At 40.1% G+C, this 20,730-nt stretch overlaps 1 protein-coding gene across 3 annotated transcripts in view; it reads right to left on the bottom strand.

The window, feature by feature from the left end:
- The window catches only part of CDHR1 (cadherin related family member 1), a 151,079-nt gene extending 131,494 nt beyond the window's left edge, over positions 1-19,585 (bottom strand). For all 3 annotated transcript variants that reach the window (XM_075216989.1, XM_075216990.1, XM_075216992.1), the window contains exons 1-2: positions 19,431-19,585; positions 17,845-17,940 (exon numbers count right to left, since the gene is read on the bottom strand). In XM_075216989.1, coding sequence (XP_075073090.1) covers positions 17,845-17,940; positions 19,431-19,494 — 160 coding nt within the window. In that variant the 5' untranslated portion in view covers positions 19,495-19,585. The remainder of the gene's footprint in view (positions 1-17,844; positions 17,941-19,430) is intronic.
- Between the last annotated feature and the right edge of the window lie 1,145 nt (positions 19,586-20,730).

The raw sequence follows: 20,730 nt of genomic DNA, 5'->3' as shown, positions 1-20,730 counted from the left end.
ATTTGACAGAGGGAGAGAGCAGGGTTAGGTCACAGGCTGTATTAGCGCAGGGACAGAGCAATGATTGTACACCTTATTCTTTCTATTATTCTTTCATTTCGAATCTATTCAATTCAATTATTAATTCAAATTCTATTAGCAATTGTTAGAGCAGGAAGAGAGGAGGATTATTTTTCAATTTTTTGCACTACAAGTGCTTTGGGGTCTCCCATATTCCCCAGTGTTTTAGATAAATTTTTCTGGCTGTCAAAAGTCATATTTGTCAGCAGTACCTATCTAATACAATACTTTGCACTACAAGTGCTTTGGGCTCATTAAAATGGATTCAAAGCAGTCCACATATGAGCAGAATCAGCAAGCAGGTGCTGGCACCAGTCCTGATGGTATTGTTCCCAGTACGTCATCTGGTAAAGCCTATGTAAATGTACATAGTCTTTTGAAATCAGGGAAAAAAACACACACCAAAAAAAAAGTTACCGTATTGAAGCGAAAAAGAAGTGTAACTGAGGAAAAGCTAACTGCCGATAAAAACAAAATTGCCAACATGCCATTCTACACACGCAGTGGCAAAGAAAGAATGATGCCTTCGCCTTTCTCTATTACTGCCAGATCTAAAAATGTTTCTGAGCCTTCTTCTTGTAAGGTCACTCATGAGCAAGCAAGACCAAGTAATTTGAAGTCTAAAAGTGGTGCACAACTACTGTTACGCGTGAAAGCCGAGCTGCAAGAAAACAGTAAGGCATTAGAGGATAATGTATGCTCAGAATCAGAAATGACACCAATCCCTGTGGAGAGTCCATCCACCAGTGGTATGTGTAATCGTGAGCATTCTGTTAGTATACCCATAAAGAAGGGTCCTTTCAGCAGTTCTGCTGATGTGTGCCTTAACAGCCCGAGTGTAGCCGGTAATACACCAATTGAGGATGCCACTTTGGAATTAGAAGAGGATGAGGGGGAGATTTGAGTAGGTGACTAGGGCGCTAATGATGATGTTGATGAGGATGATGCAGCCAGATACCAAATTGCCTTTCTCAATTTCTATTTATATTCTAGACTCTATAACGGCTGAATAGTTTTCTATTTTACTCCTAGTGGAGAGGGGGTCTGATGCAGACAGATACCAAACTGCCTTTGTCCATTTCTTTTTATATTTTAATTCTACAGTCTATGCAGGCTGCTTTCTTTCTATTCAACTACAAGTGGAGGGCGGGGGAGGGGGCGCCCATGGACAGCCACCAAACTACCTTGGTCCATTTTTTTTTATATTGTTCAGTCTATACAGGCTTCTTTTTTTCTATTTAACTACAAGTGGAGGGGGGCTATAGAGACTGAAACCAAACTGCCTTTGTCCATTTCTATTTATATTGTACAGTCTATAACGGCTGAATTTTTTAGTATTTTCTACAAGTGGAGGGGGGCCTAGAGAGACAGAAACCAAACTGCCTTTGTCCATTTCTTTATATATTTAACTAAAAGTGTAGGGTGTAATATACACCCAAAGACAATGGCTGCATTGCCAATAGGCTAAGATGGAGAGGAAGACAATCAGGTTTGTGTGCGGAATTAAGGACGGCCTACCAGGGATTAAACTGTTTTCTTCCTAATTTATTAGCTTTAGAATTACCTTACTTATTCAAGAAACAGGTGGAGCACTAAATTAGGTTATTTTATGCCCAAAAACATTGATTGTTTAAACAAAATTGCAAAACAAAACCAAATAAAACCAAAACCGAAACATGCAAGGGGGGTTTGGCAAAACCAAAACACAATGGTAATCCAGATCCAAAACCAAAACCAAAACACGGGGGTCAGTGAGCATCTCTAGTCATTATAGACCAGTGCTATGGCAAGTATGGTTTTGCCTGCGGGTGTTCATGCAGCACAGGGCCGCCATCAGGGGGTACAGCCAGTACAGCTGTGAGGGGCCCGGACAGACTAGGGGTCCCGGACAGTCCAGGGAGCCCATACAGACGGAGAGGTCTGTCTAGGACCCCTAGTCTGTCTGGGCCCCTCACAGCTGTACTGGCTGTACCCCCAGATGGTGGCCCTGTGCTGGGGGGGTGGGTGAGAGGGGCACATTAACTGTGATTGGTGGTGAGTGGGGGAGAGGGACACATTAACTGTGATTGGGGAGGGGAGAGAGGAGCACATTCACTGTGATCGGGGAGGGAGAAAGGGGAACATTAACTGTGATTAAGGGGGAGAGTGGCACATTTACTGTGATTGTGAGGGGGGAGAGGGGATGGGTAAATTTCTGTGATTGGGGGGGAGAGGGGAACATTTACTTTGGCGGGAGGGGTGCATTTACTTTGGGGGGAGTTTAGAGGGGAACATTTGCTGTAATTGTGGGTTTGGGAGTGGGGAACATTCACTTTGGGGGGAGGGAAGAGGTGTACATTTGCTGTGATTGGGGGTGGGGAAGGGGAACATTTACTGTGGTGAGGGAGTGGGGGGAGGCATGTACTGTGATGAGGGATAGGGGCAATGTACTGTGATGAAGGATAGGGGGCGCATCTATGGCAAAGAGGGAGGGGGACACATGTACGGGGTGGGGGGCCCTGCCAGATTAATAAGTACTGGGCTCCACAGTTGATGGCAGCCCTGATGCAGCATAGCAAGAAAATCCAACCTAGTTTAGTGTAAAACTCATGACATAGTAAATGGTAGGGTGAATAATTAATTAATTTAATATGTGTATTATTATAAGAAAAAGGATGTTTTTGCTGTTAATAAAAGTTACTTGCACTTTAAAAATGAATGTTTAGCATGTGCTCTGCGGTAAAAGAGTGTGGCGAACAACTAAAGATTGTGCACCACTGGCCATCATATACAGCACTTTCCCATTTCCACCACATACAGTAAAATGGACAACATAATATAATAGCCTCCGATTTATAAAAAGGAGCTCTATCAAGGAGTAAAGAGAACTCCTTGATCAAACAGTAGTTACCTCTATCACATGGTAGCAAGGTAATAACCAGAGTATATGTGAATGCTTATATAATATGTGAATGCTTATATAATAACAAACATAGCTGGCATGATATGCTTTATCATTTGAACTTTTGTCAGGACTAATCCCAAGGGAGTCTTTGTGACTAAGGAAAAGTTGTGTGCTAGGGTTTAAGAGACCAAGGCATCAGACAAGCATGGATTTAGGTGAAAGATATTCTTAATTAGAATGAGGTTAGAGGATGTTTATACAATGTGAATATTTTTTTTTTAATCTCTTTATTTTCAACAACAACATGTACAATAGTTTGGATACAGACAAAAATAGGAGAATAAGGCAATCGATAAGCAATACAAATGTGTTGTGGTTCTCCGAAAGATGGGATACAAAACCTTAGGTCTAAACTGAGGCGGGGTAATCCAGGTCTTCCAAAACAGTCAAAATACAAACATTATGAACTTCCTGATTTTCCCATGTTCTGTGGCTAATGGTGCATCATGGAGAGACCATTATACAGGGTTACATGTTATTGGGCTTTTTTTGTTTATGGGGGGGTAAGATACAGGCTGAGGGTAGGGTGGAAGAGGGAGGGGGGATAGGACAGCACGGTGGCTAAGTGGTTAGCACTTCTGCCTCACAGCGCTGAAGTCATGAGTTCAATTCCCGACCATGGCCTTATCTGTGTGGAGTTTGTATGTTCTCCCCGTGTTTGCGAGGGCTTCCTCCTGGTGCTCCGGTTTCCTCCCACACTCCAAAAACATATTGGTAGGTTAATTGCTATCAAAATTGACCCTAGTATCTCTGTCTGTCTGTGTATGTTAGGGAATTTACACTGTAAGTTCTGATGTGAATGAGATCTCTGTACAGCGCTTCGGAATCAGTGGCGCTATGTAAATAGATGATGATGATGATGATAGGGGGGAGGAGGGGGAAGAGAAAAAGTTGTGAATGACTCCGGCTGGTGCCGCGTCCTGCGCATCTGCTAATCGGGGTCGCTGGAGGATAGAAAAGATAAGTGGGTCCCACCAGGGAAAAGAGGAGGGTTGGGCAGCCCCGTGGGGTCATCAGTAAGCAGTAGAGGGTGGAGTCTCATGATAGGAATAAGCAAGGTGTTTTACTGAGAAGCAGGTGCTGGGGAGTGATGGAAGCCATACTCTATGGAAATTGGAGACCTTGTCATGGAGTAGGCTTGTAAGGTACTCCATGAAATCCACATACCAGACTCGTAAAATCACTTCCTGGAGACCCGGGGGATGGGGGGGAACTTCCACTCCTTTGCTATCTGCATGCGTGCTGACGCGCATCCATGTTGAACCAAATTGTCACTATATTGGTGAAAGATTTCACTGGTGAACATAACAGCATAGTCAATGGGTCTGGGGATACTTCAACAGGAGCCAGACACCCGGAGCCATAAATTTGAGATGTTGGAGCATAGCCCCATAACCAGCAGAGTTCCGACGTGCCCGGATAAATTAGTTTTGTGGGAACCATGTACCACCTGGTGTACACTTTATATGCATTCTCTCTAATAGAGGTGTTGATGGAGATCTTGGAAATCCGAAGCCTGAGCCAGGACCATCCCTCCAAATCCAGTGATTTCTGAGTATCAACCGGCTCCTTGGAAACAGGTTCAGGTGACAGAGTAGAGTGGTAATGGAAGGAAACCAATCCTGAGGATCCTACTCGGTACATACAACTCCCCTCAAAGGCTGTGGGTTTGCGTAACTTAATCGTTCAACATTGTGCTTGGATAAAGCCTCGAATTTGGATGTAGGCAAAGTGTAGTGATGAGGAGAGACCCATTTTCTCTCTCAAGTCGGAGAAGATTCATGGGGCAAATTCACCTAGAATATGGGTGAACTTAGTGATGCCGGCTTTCTACCATGGTGAGGCATATGAGGTAGAGTTCCCTGCTGGGAAGTATGGGTGGAGCCATAGTGGTGTGGGAGGGAATGTTGTAAGCTTTCAAAGCTTTAGGAGTCTGTCCCACATGTCAAGTGTGAATTGTATAGTAGGAAAAGAGTAGACCAAGGCTAGTCTTTGATTTCGGGGGAGCCAGGCAAGGAATTTTAGTGTATTGGCTGGTGTGAGTGTGTTTTCCAGGTCAACCCATCTTTTTGTTCCCAGGGTGGATTGCCAGGAAATGATGTGGCTAAGGTTGACCGCCTGATAATAGTGTTCAAAGAGCAGGAGTCCGTATCCTCTAGATTGAGTAGACTTGACTAAGCAAGAGCGTTTAAGACGCGATTTCTTCCCTTGCCAGATAAATTTACCGTAGATTGACTGTAGACTAGCCAGGAACGTCCACTGCGTATTGTCTAGGGACTGTCTGGTGAGGACGAAGCCTACTTGTTTGTGAAAATTAAGAGTCGTCATATAGGCGTGTTGAGCGGGTTGCTAGGATTTTGGCAAATAGTTTAACATCTGCGTTGATTAATGAGATGGGGTGGCAGCTGGAACAGCAGGTCAGGTCTTTATTTGGTTTGGGGATGACCACTACAGTAGAACGGGTGGATTAGTCATGGAACTTACCCCCTTGTAATATAGTATTGTATATATGGGTCAAGTGGGGCACCAGTACGTCTGAGAAGGTCTTGTAATATGACATCATGAAACCGTCTGGGCCAGGGGCTTTAGAACTTTTCTGATATTTAAGAGCTAAAGTGACTTCTTCATCAGTGATGTCAGGGTTCAAAGAAGAGGGGTGGACAGTTTGGCCAACGAACATTTATCTAAGTAGGTGTGAATAGCCTCAGAGTCTGTTTCTGGGTTTGTTGTTCCTTACGTAAATTGTACAGTTTCTCGTAATAAGAGCGGAACGTAGTGTTAATGCCCCTGGGGTCATAGGACAAATTTCCTGTGGTGTCTCTGAGGAAGGAGATTACCTGGCAGCCCATTTTCACTCTGAGTCTATTTGCCAGTAGTGTATCTGCTTTAATATCCCTTTCAAAGAAGGTACAATGTGGATATTTTATATAAGGATATATACAGTTCTGTGGGTATGGATGAGAAACAAACTACAACTGAAACTCCTAAATATCTGTTATAAGATCACGATAGAAAGGGCAGAGTTTTCATTGTTCATCAAGTATTGAAAGAGCTTGTTTATGGAGATCAGTGGAAGAGTCAGTCTAATTGAAACTATTGCAACATATGTATCCACTCAGTGATGAAGAGATTCAGAAGTGGGGCTGGATCCCAAAAGTGTATGCACTTGTAACAAGTATGTCATAAAGAGCAAATATACATATTGAAGATGAAAGGGAGGGGTCCTGTAAAATATTCCATGGATAGGAAGATGGGGTATTTTTAAAAAAACAAAAGTTTCACCTTTCATCTAGAACTGTTGAACCACCTTGAAATCTGGTGTGGCTGTGGCCAGGGCATTGTGATTGGGGAAAGAAACTCTTTATACAGATGTCCAAAAGAAAGTGAGCAGACAATACATGTTAAAAAGCGTTGCAGTTATGCAGAGTGGCATATAAATTCTTTGTGAAGAATCTTAATGCACTCTTTCTTTCTCAGCAAGGAAAATGGCTTTAGCAACGTCGTTTGGGCAGTAGATGCAGAGTCAAAGAACAGTCTAGCCAAACTCCCATTTCAAGGGTCCCTGCTCTTTAGAAACAAATTGGACACCGTCATACAGAAACTTTGTGGGGATGGGAAAAACTAACTGCTTGTGACAAGCTAGAAGGCCTAAGTACTCTTCTTTGGCCTGTCAGCACTCCACGAGATGAAAAGCTATAAGCCAGGGAGATAGTACATCAGGCAGATATGCCTACTACATCCAAACAGACCTAAAAAATCATGCCCTGAGTAACACCTGAAGGGTGTCTCAACATTGCATGTAGCGAAGTGAATGGAAAAACTGATTACATCAGCCGAGAACAGATTTATCCAGGGTAATGGTCTTCTCCATGAGGTGTTCCAGTTACTGTTAATAAGATTCAGGCTTCCTCAAAGGGACATCATAGCGACAAGTAGAAACGCCACAATTCCTGGAGTCTTCTCTTGGTACAGAGCACAGGGATAGAAGGAATAGATCAGTGGTCGAAGTGAAAAGTTAAAAGTGGTGGTATGAAAAATGTATTTGGAATGTAAGTGAATGGAAGTTTATAGTTTTACAATGAAGGCAGCAAGATAAGCAATGATATGGCATACCAATGTATATATCCCCACTTCGACAACTGAAATAGATGCTCTGAAACTACCATGGACACTTGCATCCTAAACAGATGGTGTTTTGAAAAACTGCTGCGTGTGCATGAAACATGTCACGATTTGTATTCTTAACAAGGATAAAAGTCGGGAAGGCAATTTGTAATGTGCTGCTTTTGAAAACTATGCAATTCCGTTGGTTCTATCAGTTTACCCTTTCATACATCTGCGGTTTTCAAATTGCACAAAAAAATTGCTGAAAACATGCGATTTTCAGAAAACGCAACTTGATACATTTCCCATTAAGTGTAAATATTACATTTTAACTTCAATTAATTTAAACCTTAAGATTGCACTCAGGCCCTTTCAGAGGTTCATAGAAGCCAAGGAAACCCAAATTAAGAGGCCTCCAGCCCCTCTTTCTTTAAACCCCCCCCCCCATTAAAAATTCATTAAAAATGTATTTTAAATTGATTTTAATACTTAACTTTATTAAAATTTACAAACAAAATACTGTATACATATACTGATGATTATTGGAGATTATTGGAGATTTCAAAGTAGAAGTGCTTTTCTAGCTTCTTTTCAGCAAATACATCAATCAGTTTGGAAAAATCTAATTTTCGTGCCACGTCACAGTTAAAATTGAGCATGGCCAGCCCATTCAATCACTCTTGCGGGATAAAACGATAATAGTTTTTTACGTTTTTCAGCAAATTGAACGTTTATTCACCAGAAGCAACAGATGCTGGCAAAGTGAGAAAAATGCTCAAAGCAATTGTGATGTTGGGAAACACACCAGAAAATCCTAGTTCAAGGATTTCTGTAAAAAATTGCTTTGGCTTGCTTTCCAACTTAAAGAATTGCTATAAATTCTCTTTAGGAAAATTAGTTTGTCACTAAAATCTTAGGTAATATCTTCCTTGTATTGTTGCTGAAAGTTTTCATCTGCGGAGCAGAGGTCTTCATTACTTATTTTGTTGAACTCCCAAAGAAACTTAAGTTACAAATTACATCAAGTGAAATAAATCGACGATGAAGACAGACAGAATGGAGCCTGCAACTACATAGAAAACGTTGACCCTATAGTGCTTTTCAACATCGAATTCAGTAGGTAGGTGGTGCCTGGTGGAGAACTTTGTTAGAATCTCAACGTTTTTTGCTACAATTTGGCCTCTATGACTATCTCATCCCATTATTTTGCACATCTGTTGAATACCTTTGATAAGACATTTCGATGTTGTCCAGCTCAACGTCCAGTGTAGCATGCATGCTACACTGGAAAAGGAGGGTAATTTGGTCGATCACTGTAAATAGCTTTATCCACAAAGATGACATTAGAACTAATTTAAATTTCATCTTCTTAATGGACTGAATTTCTGATTGAGTGTGAGCAGTGAGATTGAGAATTTCAATATATGATAAAGCCATTCCCCAAGAATGCAAATGATGTGCAACTGGTTTAACAGAATCAATAGGTGCATACCATCTAGTATTATGAAGTGAAGCAGGGAGATGCTCTTTCAGATTTCCCACCTTTGTGGAGAGTAACTGAAGATATTGTACATTTGTTGCAGAGTTCCAAAGTAAGTAATTGTCTTGTTACATGATTCCGTACAGTCAACACTCATCATCATCATCATCACCATTTATTTATATAGCGCCACTGATTCCGCAGCACTGTACAGAGAACTCATTCACATCTGTCCCTGCCCCACTGGAGCTCACAGTCTAAATTCCCTAATATAGACACACACACACACAGACAGACAGGTAGAGACTAGGGTCAATTTTGATAGTAGCCAATTAACCTACTCACTCACAAGGTTTAGTGTTTGGTTTCTACAGCTGGAGAAGATACAGTATGAGCTTTGCTCATGCTAGTACTGCATTGTATTTTCCAACCATTTTCCATCCCTTTCCTCCCTTCCTCTCCTAACCTGAAGTTCTGACAGCCCTGCTTGAGCCATATGGAGACTGCCGAGAATAAGCTGTGCGCACCGCTTATTATAACTAGAGATGGGCGGGCTCGGTTCCCCGAGAAGCGAACCCACCCGAACTTAGGCTATCCGAATACCGAGCCGAGCAGGCTCGGTACTCTCCCGCCCGCTTGGATTCCAAAACGAGGCCGAACGTCATTGTGATGTCGTCGGATCTCGGGGCTCGGTTCTCGCGATACTTGAAAATTATAAATACCTGCCTCCACAGCAATCCATCGCCATTTGACAGAGGGAGAGAGCAGGGTGTAGTCACAGGCTGATTAGAGCAGGGACAGACAATACAATTCTGATTCCAATTCTGCTAACAATCGATAGAGAAGAGAGGAGGATAGAGGATTTGCATTAATATTTCTGGCTGTCAAAAGTACTATCTGTCAGCAGATTAAAAAAATTATTTTTAGCACTCTCAAGTGCTTTTGGGGTGTCCCCCATTCTTTTGCATTAATATTTCTGGCTGTCAAAAGTACTATCTGTCAGCAGATTTAAAAAATAATTTTTAGCAATCCCAAGTGCTTTTGAGGTGTCCCCCATTCTTTTGCATTAATATTTCTGGCTGTCAAAAGTACAATCTGTCAACAGATTTAAAAAATAATTTTTCTGCACTCCCAAGTTCTTTTGGGGTGTCCCCCATTCTTCTAAATTAATATTTCTGGCTGTCAAAAGTCATATTTGTCAGCAGTATCTAAAACATTTTGTAGCATTACAAGTGCGTTGGTCTCATAATGGATTCTAAGCAGTCCACATATGAGCAGAATCAGCAACCAGGTACTGTCACCATTCCTGATGGTAGTGTTCCCAGTACATCATCTGGGAAAGGCGATGTCAAACTACACAGTCTTTTGAAATCAGTCAAAAAAGCACACACCAAAAAAAAATTTACCGTGTTGAAGCGCAAATAAAGTGTAACTGAGGAAAAGTTAAGTGCCGATAAAAAAAAATTGCCATTCTATACACGTAGTGGCAAAGAGAGAATGAGGCCTTCACCTTTGTCTATTAGTGGCAGATCAAAAAATGTTACCGAGCCTACAAGTGGTGCAAAACTACTGTTACGGGTCAAAGCCGAGCTGCAAGATAACAGTAAGGCATTAGAGGATAATGTTTGCTCTGAATCACAAATGACACCAATCCCTGTGGAGAGTCCATCCAACAGTAGGATGTCTAATCGTGAGCATTCTGTTAGTGTACCCATAAAGAGGGACCCTTTCAGCAGTTCTGCTGATGTGTGCCTGAACAGCCCGAGTGTAGCCGGTGATACACAAATTGAGGATGCCATTTTGGAAATAGAAGAGGATGAGGGGGAGACTTGTGGAGGTGACGAGGGTGCTAATGAGGATGTTGATGAGGATGAGGTTGTTTCTGTCAGTCCTGCACCAGTGGCAGCAGTTCTGGCACGTGACAAGAAAAAGGCCATTGTCATGCCTGGGCATAAAACAAAAAAATCCACTTCTTATGTGTGGAATTATTTCTACCCCAATCCAGACAACAACTGTATAGCCATTTCTAGTGTAGTGTATGTCAAGCCACAGTCAGTCGAGGGAGGGACCTTAACCATCTTGGAACCTCGCCTATGTTACGCCATTTGACGAGAGTTCATGGCAAAGTGTTGGGAAAAGCTGAAAGTTCTTCCAAAAAAATTACAAGCACTCCATCATCAGCTAGGACCCTCCGCTCACCGACATCCCAATAGCTACAAAATACACCCACCACACCATCCTCATCAATATCCTCAGTAGTGCTCGGAGTTAGCCCTGCATCCCAATTATTAAGGCTGGATGACTCCCACACTATTATCGATTCCTCTGAAGAAAGCGTTAGTCACACTGCTGCTGCTGTTGCGGGTGAATCGTCAGCCCAAAGGAAGGCCAAGAAAAAGAGCAGTCCTACATTTCAACAATTAACTGTGAAACAATCATTTGCTAGGGGAATCATATATGACAGCAGTCACCCAGTCGCCAAGCGAATCACAGACGCCATGACTGCCATGTTAGTGTTAGATCTGCGTCCAATCTTCCCAATAAACTCAGCTGGTTTTTCACAGTTAATTGAGGTTTTGCGTTCGCGTTACAAAATTCCATCGCGACACCATTTTTCCCATAAAGCTATTCCACAACTATACCAAAAAGTGTGTACAAATGTAGAGATAGCGCTGAAAAATGCCATTCTGCCCACTGTCCACTTAACCACAGATATGTGGACAAGTGGAAGTGGTCAAACCAAAGACTATATGACTGTGACAGCCCACTGGGTTGGTCATTCACCTTCACCAGCAGGAACAGCAGCAGCATGTACACCACTACGTAACATTTGTCACAGGCATTATTTGTATCACCGGCTTCACTAACAGGCATACAGCTGACAATTTGTTACGCAAACTAAGAGATGTGATTGATACATGGCTTATACCACTTGGACTCTCCTCAGGATATGTCATTTCTGATAACGCCAACAATATAGTGCGAGCATTACAGCTGGGTGATTTCCAGCACATTCCCTGTTTTGCTCACACCATCAACTTGGTGGTGCAGAGCTTCCTACGAAGTAACCGTGAGGTGCAGGAGATGCTTTCGGTGGCCCGTAAGATTTCAGGCCATTTCAGGCATTCGGCCACAGCATGTAGGAGATTGTAGCAGTTCCAAGAGCAGTTTAACTTGCCCTGCCACCAACTTAGGCAGGAGGTGGTAACTAGGTGGAATTCCACCCTGTACATGCTGCAGAGGATGGAGGAACAGCGCAAAGCCATCCAAGCATATTGCACAAGCCATGACATTGGGAAAGGAGGGGAATTGTATTTCAGTCTTGCACAGTGGGGAATCCTTTCAGTGCTGTGCAAGGTGCTGAAACCATTTGAAGTTGTGACGTGTGAAGTGAGTTCAGATTCTGCTAGTTTGAGCCAAGTCATTCCTTTAATTAGACTATTGGAAAAGCAGCTTGAGAAACTGAGGGAGGAGATGAAAGCAAGCAATTCTGCAAAGTATGTTGGCCTTGTCGATCAAGTACTTAATTCGCTTCACAATGATCCTCGAGTTATTAAGATCTTGAGCTTGGATCAGTACGTTTTGGCCACTGTGCTTGATCCAAGGTTAAAGACCTACATTGAGTCTTTGCTTCAAAATGAACGAGATGTGAACTTTTGCAAGGAGCTATTGCTCAGAAAGTTGTCCGCTGAACTGGGCCTTGGCATGCCGACGTGTCCTCCTTCAGTTTCTCAAGCAGCCGCTGCTCGTAAAAAATTGAATTTTCAAAAAAGAAGCAGGGAAGACGCAGAGGGCAGACCAGAACAGTTTAACATCTGGGCTGGTTTGAAGGATTTTTCTAAAAAATGTGTGACCTTGCCCATAACTCCATTCAATATGAGTATTAACATGCAAAGGATGGTGGAGGATTACTTTCAAGAGGTAGTTGATATGGAAATGTCAGACAGTCCCTTTCCTTACTGGGAAGAAAAGCAGGCCATTTGGAAACCCATGTACAAATTTGCTTTGCAATACTTAAGCTGCCCACCCTCCAGTGTGTACTCTGAACGAGTGTTCAGCACAGCAGGGAATTTAGCCAGTGATCGCCGTAGAAGGTTACTTCCCAAAAATGTGGAGAAAATGATGTTTATAAAAATGAACTACATCTTCCACGAGGAAGGCCTTCACCATCCAAGCACTGACTGTTCTCTAATGGCGGATTCAAGCGGCAATGAATTGATAGTCTGTGATGATGACGTACACACTGATGAGGGTGAGATGATGAAGATAACATCTTTTTAAAACTTTCTATGTAAGTGTAGGGTGCAATCTACCCCCAAAGAGGAAAGGGACTTGGGGCATTTCCATATCACATACCGTCTTGAAAGGCTGCTGTTTGGGCAATTTCTCCTTAAGGGTAGGGTGTCATAGACAGAGTGACCCCAAACTGGCTTTGCCCATTTCAATTAATATTGTACAGTCTATAACGGCTGAATTTTTTTGTATTTTATACAAGTGGAGGGGGTCCTAGAGAGACCGAAACCAAACTGTCTTTCTCCAATTCAATTAATATTGTACAGTCTATAACGGCTGAATTTTTTGGTATTTTATACAAGTGGAGGGGGGCCTAGAGAGACCAAAACCAAACTGGCTTTGTCCATTTCTTTACATATTTAAGTATAAGTGTAGGATGTAATATACATCCAAAGACGATGGCTGCATTGCCAATATACATAGATGGAGAGGAAGACAATCTGGTTTGTGTGTAGAATTAATGAAGGCCTACCAGGAATTAAACTGTTTTTTGGATAATTTATTAGCTTTACAATTACATTACTTATCCTAGAAACAGGTGGAGCACTAAATTTGGTTATTTTAGGGCCAAAAACATTGATTTTTAATGAAAATAGCAAAACAAATCCAAACAAAACCAAAACCAAAACACGCAAGGGCGGTTTTGCAAAACCAAAACACGAAGGTAATCCAGATCCAAAACCAAAAGCAAAAACAAAACACAGGGGTCAGTGAGCATCTCTAATAAAAACATTGTGGTGGGTGGCCGGCAAATGGACATTGCTGCACCGCCCTAGTTATGGCCCTGTTACCAAATTTATGCTATTTACCTTTAAAAGTGTTCAGTTGTTCACGTAAAAAGGTGATATTTTAAACTGTGTTAATAAAAACAAAACCTCTCAAATGTATACTAGCATGAGCATTGCTTTAATAAAAATTGATGGAATTAAATGACCTAACACTCCGATTCTGCAATTCCTCTCGTAAACGTTGAACATCAAACAGTCCAGTCCAGTTTCCAAATTATAAACAAACTTTTCCCTTGCGAACGTGCGAGTTACTCACCCCGGCAAATTTCAAGGACAAGTGACGTTCTCATATGTCTTTGTCTATAGATGCATCATGCAGAGAGAGAGCAATAAGCGCATGCGCCGCTACCCATTATAGCAGTTTAACCAATTAACATGTTTTAAAAAAAATGAAAAACAAAAACCAGTTGGAGGCCCGGGGAAATCCTCCCCCCCTCCCTCTGGTAGTGATGCAGATTAGAACCTTCACATCATTCAAATAACTTTGCTAGCTAAATCAGAATTTGCAATGCAATATTTTGGCTTCTACTCCAGAACTAGCTGGCAAGAATAAAATTGAAGCTACCTCCTCACAATGTAAATGCTAATCTAACAGCTGTATACATGTCTTACATTTCCATTCTGAGTCAGGAGGTGTAAAGATGATCTGTGATAGACGGTTAGTAAGCATTGAAGGAAAGTGATTCAGATATTCAAGCAGTGTGTAAGCTTATCATTTCCTGTTTATACCATGAATTGGCTGCTTGTTGTTGCTGAGCCAGAAGCAAATGTGATATACAACACAGATTATATTTAAAAGTATTGTACATTTAACTCTTTTAGTGCTAGCTAATGGAGAGTTGGTTACCTCAAACAGTCATGAAACACCAGATCAAAAAACACTTCACTTGTATATCTAGTACTAAGAAACTAGTTTAGCAGAGAACCTGTCCACTCACAACAATGTACAATATAAAAGGACAATGTACTTATAAAAAAGAAAAAGAAAGAACTATAAGAGTTGAGTGGATGCAACATTCTAATACAGAACTTGCTAAAATTTAACATAACTTACTTAAACTTACTACAATACCTCAACATTTCAAAATCTTGAGTTTTATAGTTTTCTAAATGAACAAACACATTTATAGATATATTTCTCAGGCTCCCTATGTAAATCTATACAACCTTTTATAGCTTAAATAAATGTTTGCTTGTTTTTGTTTTTAAGGCAGCCCCATGTACCGTTATGCTAGTCCATGTATCCCATCCACCCCCACCTTCAGTCAACAGGAGGGCAAGTCAGGTTTCAAGGCATAAGCTTCGCTAAAGGGGTGTTGCAAGGGCATGAAAGCACCCAGCGCTACTCTTGCAGCATCACGTGGGACCCAAGTCTATAAAAGACTCTGATTTCCTGTGGCTGGGGAAGTGATGTAATAGCTGGGGACCTGGGACAGTGGGCTCCCTAGGCATTGCCAGCAAGGGGTTTGAACCACTCATGCCTTGAGGCCAAAATTCTATGTATGGCCGGAATGAGGGAGAGAAGAAGCCACCCCCCAAGAGAACAAGACCCCAATAAAGAATTTGAGTGACACCATATTAGAAGAGAGACCCAAAAGAAAGCAGGGGGTCACTGCATGCAGGCAGGGTGGACACATTGCAGAAAGGGGAAACAAGCATGTGCTATAGTCCAAGGGATAATGTCCCTCCAGTGGAGGAGTAATGGTGGTCCTTAGAGCCAACGTGAGCTTGCCTGTGTTGGAAGTGAGAGAACACAGCATATGTGGCAGTAGCTGTCCCCAGATATAGGAAATGTTTAACTGTCAGAAATGGAGCAAAGATGGGTACACACCTATTCAATTATTGTGCAGATCACATAATTCACAACCATTTGGTCAGATATTGCAAGGGTGTGTGAGCTCCTATGATCATGTTCTATCGTACCAAATCATTGCATCATTTGATTTGGTTTTTTATTTTTCCTAAAAATTACGATTAACAATGGAAAGATGTGGAAGTGTGGAAGCACTCGAGACCAACAGCGTAGGCAGATATTGGTAGAGTGTGTACAGAGTCTCGATATTTTCAGCAAATGGTTATAAGAGCTGAAGATCACACATCTGAAAGTAAGTTGTGTAAGTTTGTACACATGAAACAGCATGCTCATAGGGAGTTGCAAACATTGGTGATATCGTTACAGAAAATGCATCTCAAGGAAGATTGCATCGGTGGATACCCAGCTTGACAGTGCTAATGTTGTAAACATATGTAAACTGTCCTAATAACATCTGGAAAAATGTTTCAGTGGAGATAATGGAGAAATGTATGTGATGCAACTATATTTTTGCTAATCGATTAACAACTGTGCTAAAGTGAGAAAGGAGTTATATATTTTCCTTTTTCTTTGCAATCAAGAATTGTGCTGTAGAGAGAAGATGGTCTGGTGCCCAAATTATTGAGGCCTCTGTTTGTATTGCACCCAAAGTTACCACATCTGTGTCCCAACACCTTAAATGAGACTTTGGGGTATATCTACTAAAGGGCGGTTTGCTTAAACTACCGGATGTATGCTCTTTAAGTTATGTTGCACATAAGAGGAAGCACAATTGACTTATGAATTATGGAGCCAATTATTATTTAGTAAGGAACAATATTCATTTATAATTAACTTATGTGGGCAAATAATTTATTTTTACTTATATTAAGGGGGCAATATGTAGTGTGACATGTGTACATCATAAATAATTATTGCCCAAATTAGCAATCAAATAGTATTGCCCTCTTCATATAATTGATATATTCATATTGCCCTCATAACGTAACACAATAATATTGGTCGTTTACAATATTGAAAAATAAAATTTCACCCATAAATTATAGATTAATTTTGTTCCTCAATTAATAATTAATGATTGCCCCCATAATTCATGTCAGTATGTTTGAGCTATCAAGTCAATCAGAAGCAGGAATGAAAAATACCTGTCTATTTTCTTATGGTGACTTTTACTAAACCTCATATGGTTTAACTGTTTTCAATCCACCACACATCGCCAGCCATTTAACTGCCCTACAGTAAATGTGATGGTTTGGAGCAGTAAACAACTGGTGGTGAGCAGCGAATTAAAACAACCACTAAACACAATTTGTAGCAAATCTACCCCAATGTTGAAAAACCTGCATGTACAAGTACCCTCTGGTTATTTGCACACTTACCCAAGTGCTAGTCAGGGGTAGAGAAAGATATACACTGTATAACCCATGCACCCCAACACACAGAGTAATGGGTGTTACATTTATTTGGTAAAACCGGCCACAAACCATATAAAAAAAATACTGCAAATATTTCTAGAAGTTGCATGCATCATCATTGCATGTAAGCTAGTTGAGAAGTGCGATTTTAATAAAAGGGGCAAAAAGGGAAGTGGCCCTGGGCCTACCAGTGGACCAGTAATGGAGTCTAGATAAGAGAGGACACCACTTGTTTCAAGTACGGAATTCTCACATTTTCTGGTAGCCCCCTCACACATATACGTGCATACGTACCTGAGTCTTACGTCTTTATTCCAACCAAATACATAGCTCTAATATTTGGTAAAGCCATAATTCTCAACCTATACCAAAACTTTAACATTCAATTCGCTCAAGTCTACTCATAGCATAAGTTTAACCAGTGAAACTCCTTAAATAAAAAACAAATATAAAAGAGATCCTTATAGCATATTTGTAAAAAGAAAAAAAATAGTACTTGTCTTGCAGAAAATGAGATTCTTCACTTTTGGAAAAATATTAAAAATGGAAAATGTTTGCCCTGGGTCACATCCTTGGGGCACAAATGGACTGTGCATAAAGTTTCATCACTGATCAAAGCTTGAAAACCTGCCTTAATGTTATGTAAAGAAAGCATATTTATAATGAATGTCTATAGTAAATCAGAATAATGTTTATATTAATAAATGGCTTTAAACATCAGACCACAATAGATATGTCTTTGAAAACTATTTGCAGCAGATCCTTGAAAATTAGTTTTATGCTTGTCAATAACCACAAATATCAATATGTTCCACACATCTTAAGGATGATTCAGATTCTAAAACGATACATAGCAATGACAGTTACAGTTCTATACCATTCATAACTAGTTTCACCTTGGCTGATTAATTGCAGAGAACAAGAAAAATCTCGACTATTGCACTAACCTATTGGAGTGTCTTCAGACAGGCTCAAAAGGGCCATGTTCCCATTGGTGCTTCCAGATCCATTGTCAAAAAAATATGGAGCATAATTGGTTTGCACTGCAAAACGTAGGAAAGGTAAAGTTTGTATCTTTTAAATCACAAAACTGCTGTACAGAAAATACTGTACAAGAATAAGAAAGCTTAGCAACGGCTTAATTTTAAGGTAGTAGTAATAAAAGTGTGCAATTGCTAATGGCAAAATACTGCTTACCAAAGAGTTCCATGGTAATGTGTGTGTTGACAATCCTGTGCCACCTTCTATTATGAAAAACTTTTAAATAGTGCAATTATGGATAGAGTAATACATATGTCAAACTCCTTTTAATGAATTAAGAAAAGGGACTAAGTCACAACTAGTACCCAGTGTGTATGCGTCAATGATAAAAGGGTTTTGCTTGTATATTAATAGTTGCCATCATTTTGCATTTGCATCTCCACCTCTGCACATACCTCTACCCACAAAAAAGGCTGTACGACTAAAATGTATTGGCTGTTTCTAGTATTTTTATTATAATGTTACCACCATTATTTATTATATAATGATCATAAAATGTAAAATAAATTGTATAGTGGCTTTTTGCTTAAACCACATCGTATTGTGGCTTAAGCAAAAAAAAAAAAAAACGGAGAATAGTAACCGCATATTTAACACTTGGAAAATAATTGCATTCTTCAACACTGTGTCATTTGTGAGATTATGGTTGTGTTACTGTATCTAGCTTTGTAATTATTACTAAATATAAATAATAAATTATAAAGAGGTTTGTTAGCATAGCTTTTTTATTTTATTTTTTTATTTTAAGGTGGGGTATTTATCAGACTAGGGACAATACAATGCAGAAACGGAATTAAATAGCATTACCTAACTGGTTCAAAAACATGACCAAATAAATGCTGTGACAAAAAGCTGTGTATGACATGTTTTTTTGTTTAAAATATAGTGCAATGACACTGTCTAATTTGACTTTTCTCCATCATTAGGTCAAGCTGCACATATCTGTCTACCAGAAATACATTTGTGAAAACTCATTCTGTGCCACATTTGAATATTCGTATTGATCACAAATATCGTTGTCTTCTGAATCTGTATATACACTGGTTTAACCTCTTGCATGCCATGCTGAAATAGTTCCTTAATAAGAAGGCACAGCCAGTACCAAAATGACTAAAAGCAGCGTAAAATAGACTGACCGAAAATATAGTTGATTTTCAATAGCATACATGCATCAGCATGTATAGCCAGGATAGACTTTGCTTTCTGCTAATGGTTTGGTCACAAATTTAAGTTTTTAATATTGTATAAACAATAGCTAAATGTATACATTGGTACAAAATAATTTGTAAACACCAGATCTCCCACAAATGTTTGTTGCCCTGCAGTATAGGGCAATCTCACGGCAATAGTTGCCTATATACTAGACTGTAGAATAGGCCCCTTTTTAAAATCCCTTACAATGTGCAGGGTCACTAAAGATGGATTAGCTTTCCTGTTCTGTAAGCTTCTTTGCCTCTCATTCACATGCTAGAAATAAATTAATTTCACTTACCTGCAAGGCAAATATGAAGCAGAGACAAGAGGATTGATTGAATAAAGTGCCAGACATACTTCATCGCAAAGTTCAGAATGGTCACTCTTTTGTTTTTTTTTCCTTGAGCTGTGGTATAATTTTACTTTAAAGATCTGTGATGGCTGGTGCCATTCAGGATAATGTAAGGACTCTCTATGCTAGGGGAGGTAACAGATGTTGAGATGCTAATCCGATGACACATCTTATTTTCTCCTTCCTACTATCTAATTAGACCAATTAACTTGCGAGGAGCTGAGGGAATTTTTTTTTCCTTCTAATAAGCAAACTGCCCTATTCAAAGTTTGCCTATTTAGACATGACAACTTTTATAACCTGCTTTAAAATTAATACCTATGGTAATTGTAAGCCAAGCAGTCATTTATGTTTTATGTATATTGAGAATCAAGAAAGGTCATTTATTTTTTTTATCCTGTTTTAAAAAAATGGTGCATTTTATAGAATGTAATGTTTTAAATGCAATTTTCCAGACAAAACACGCTTATATTTTTAAATAAGGCGTAAATAGGCTTATGGCAAAAAATGCTACTTTAACATCCTGCTATGTTTGAGAATATCCTTCAATTATTTAAATACAAACACTACGAACATTATCCTTGATATACAACTTGTGGTACATTAATGTGTGTAAGAGTTAAGTAAAACAAAGATTCAAACTTGAGCGCAAGCTCTCATCAAGGTTGAACCTTGATACAATGTCTTATTGTTTCAGACTACAAATTGGTGTTATAGCTAGGATATTACCTATTAAAGTAATTTAATCATTTTCCAATAAGCATTGTCTAAGCGATTTGTGTGGTTCCGAAGCACAAGCAATTTATTTAGCTAAAGCAATTTGTTTAGCAGTTCAATAAATAAGTACAATACAGTACAATATAGCCGATACATGATACCTATTAAAGATGTTACATTAAAGCAGGAAAGTACAAAAACACGGAATACATTACATCTTCCTTATAGGGTTCACCCAGGTTCAATGAATGCAGCCATGCCCTCACGTTTCCAGCATCAAAGAAAGCTAGAACAAAAGCCAGCATGCTTGTACATACTTGTCCAGATAACACTTAGTGAGGTCTTCATTGGTCCAGGGTTAATGGTATTCCAGTTCCTTGCAAGTTATAGGTCAGTTCATTTGATCCTTACAAAGGGTGAGGGGAAACTTCCCCCATCCTATTATTCCCATGATTTGACGCTGAATGACCAGTTCAAACTGACCCACACAAAAGTATTTTTGAGTACTAATCTCATATTGCTTGTATCT

Source organism: Mixophyes fleayi, chromosome 6, assembly GCF_038048845.1.
Source record: "Mixophyes fleayi isolate aMixFle1 chromosome 6, aMixFle1.hap1, whole genome shotgun sequence".
Taxonomy (NCBI): domain Eukaryota; kingdom Metazoa; phylum Chordata; class Amphibia; order Anura; family Limnodynastidae; genus Mixophyes; species Mixophyes fleayi.
Note: the sequence above shows the minus strand (reverse complement) of the source record. Positions and strands in the feature narration are given on the sequence as shown.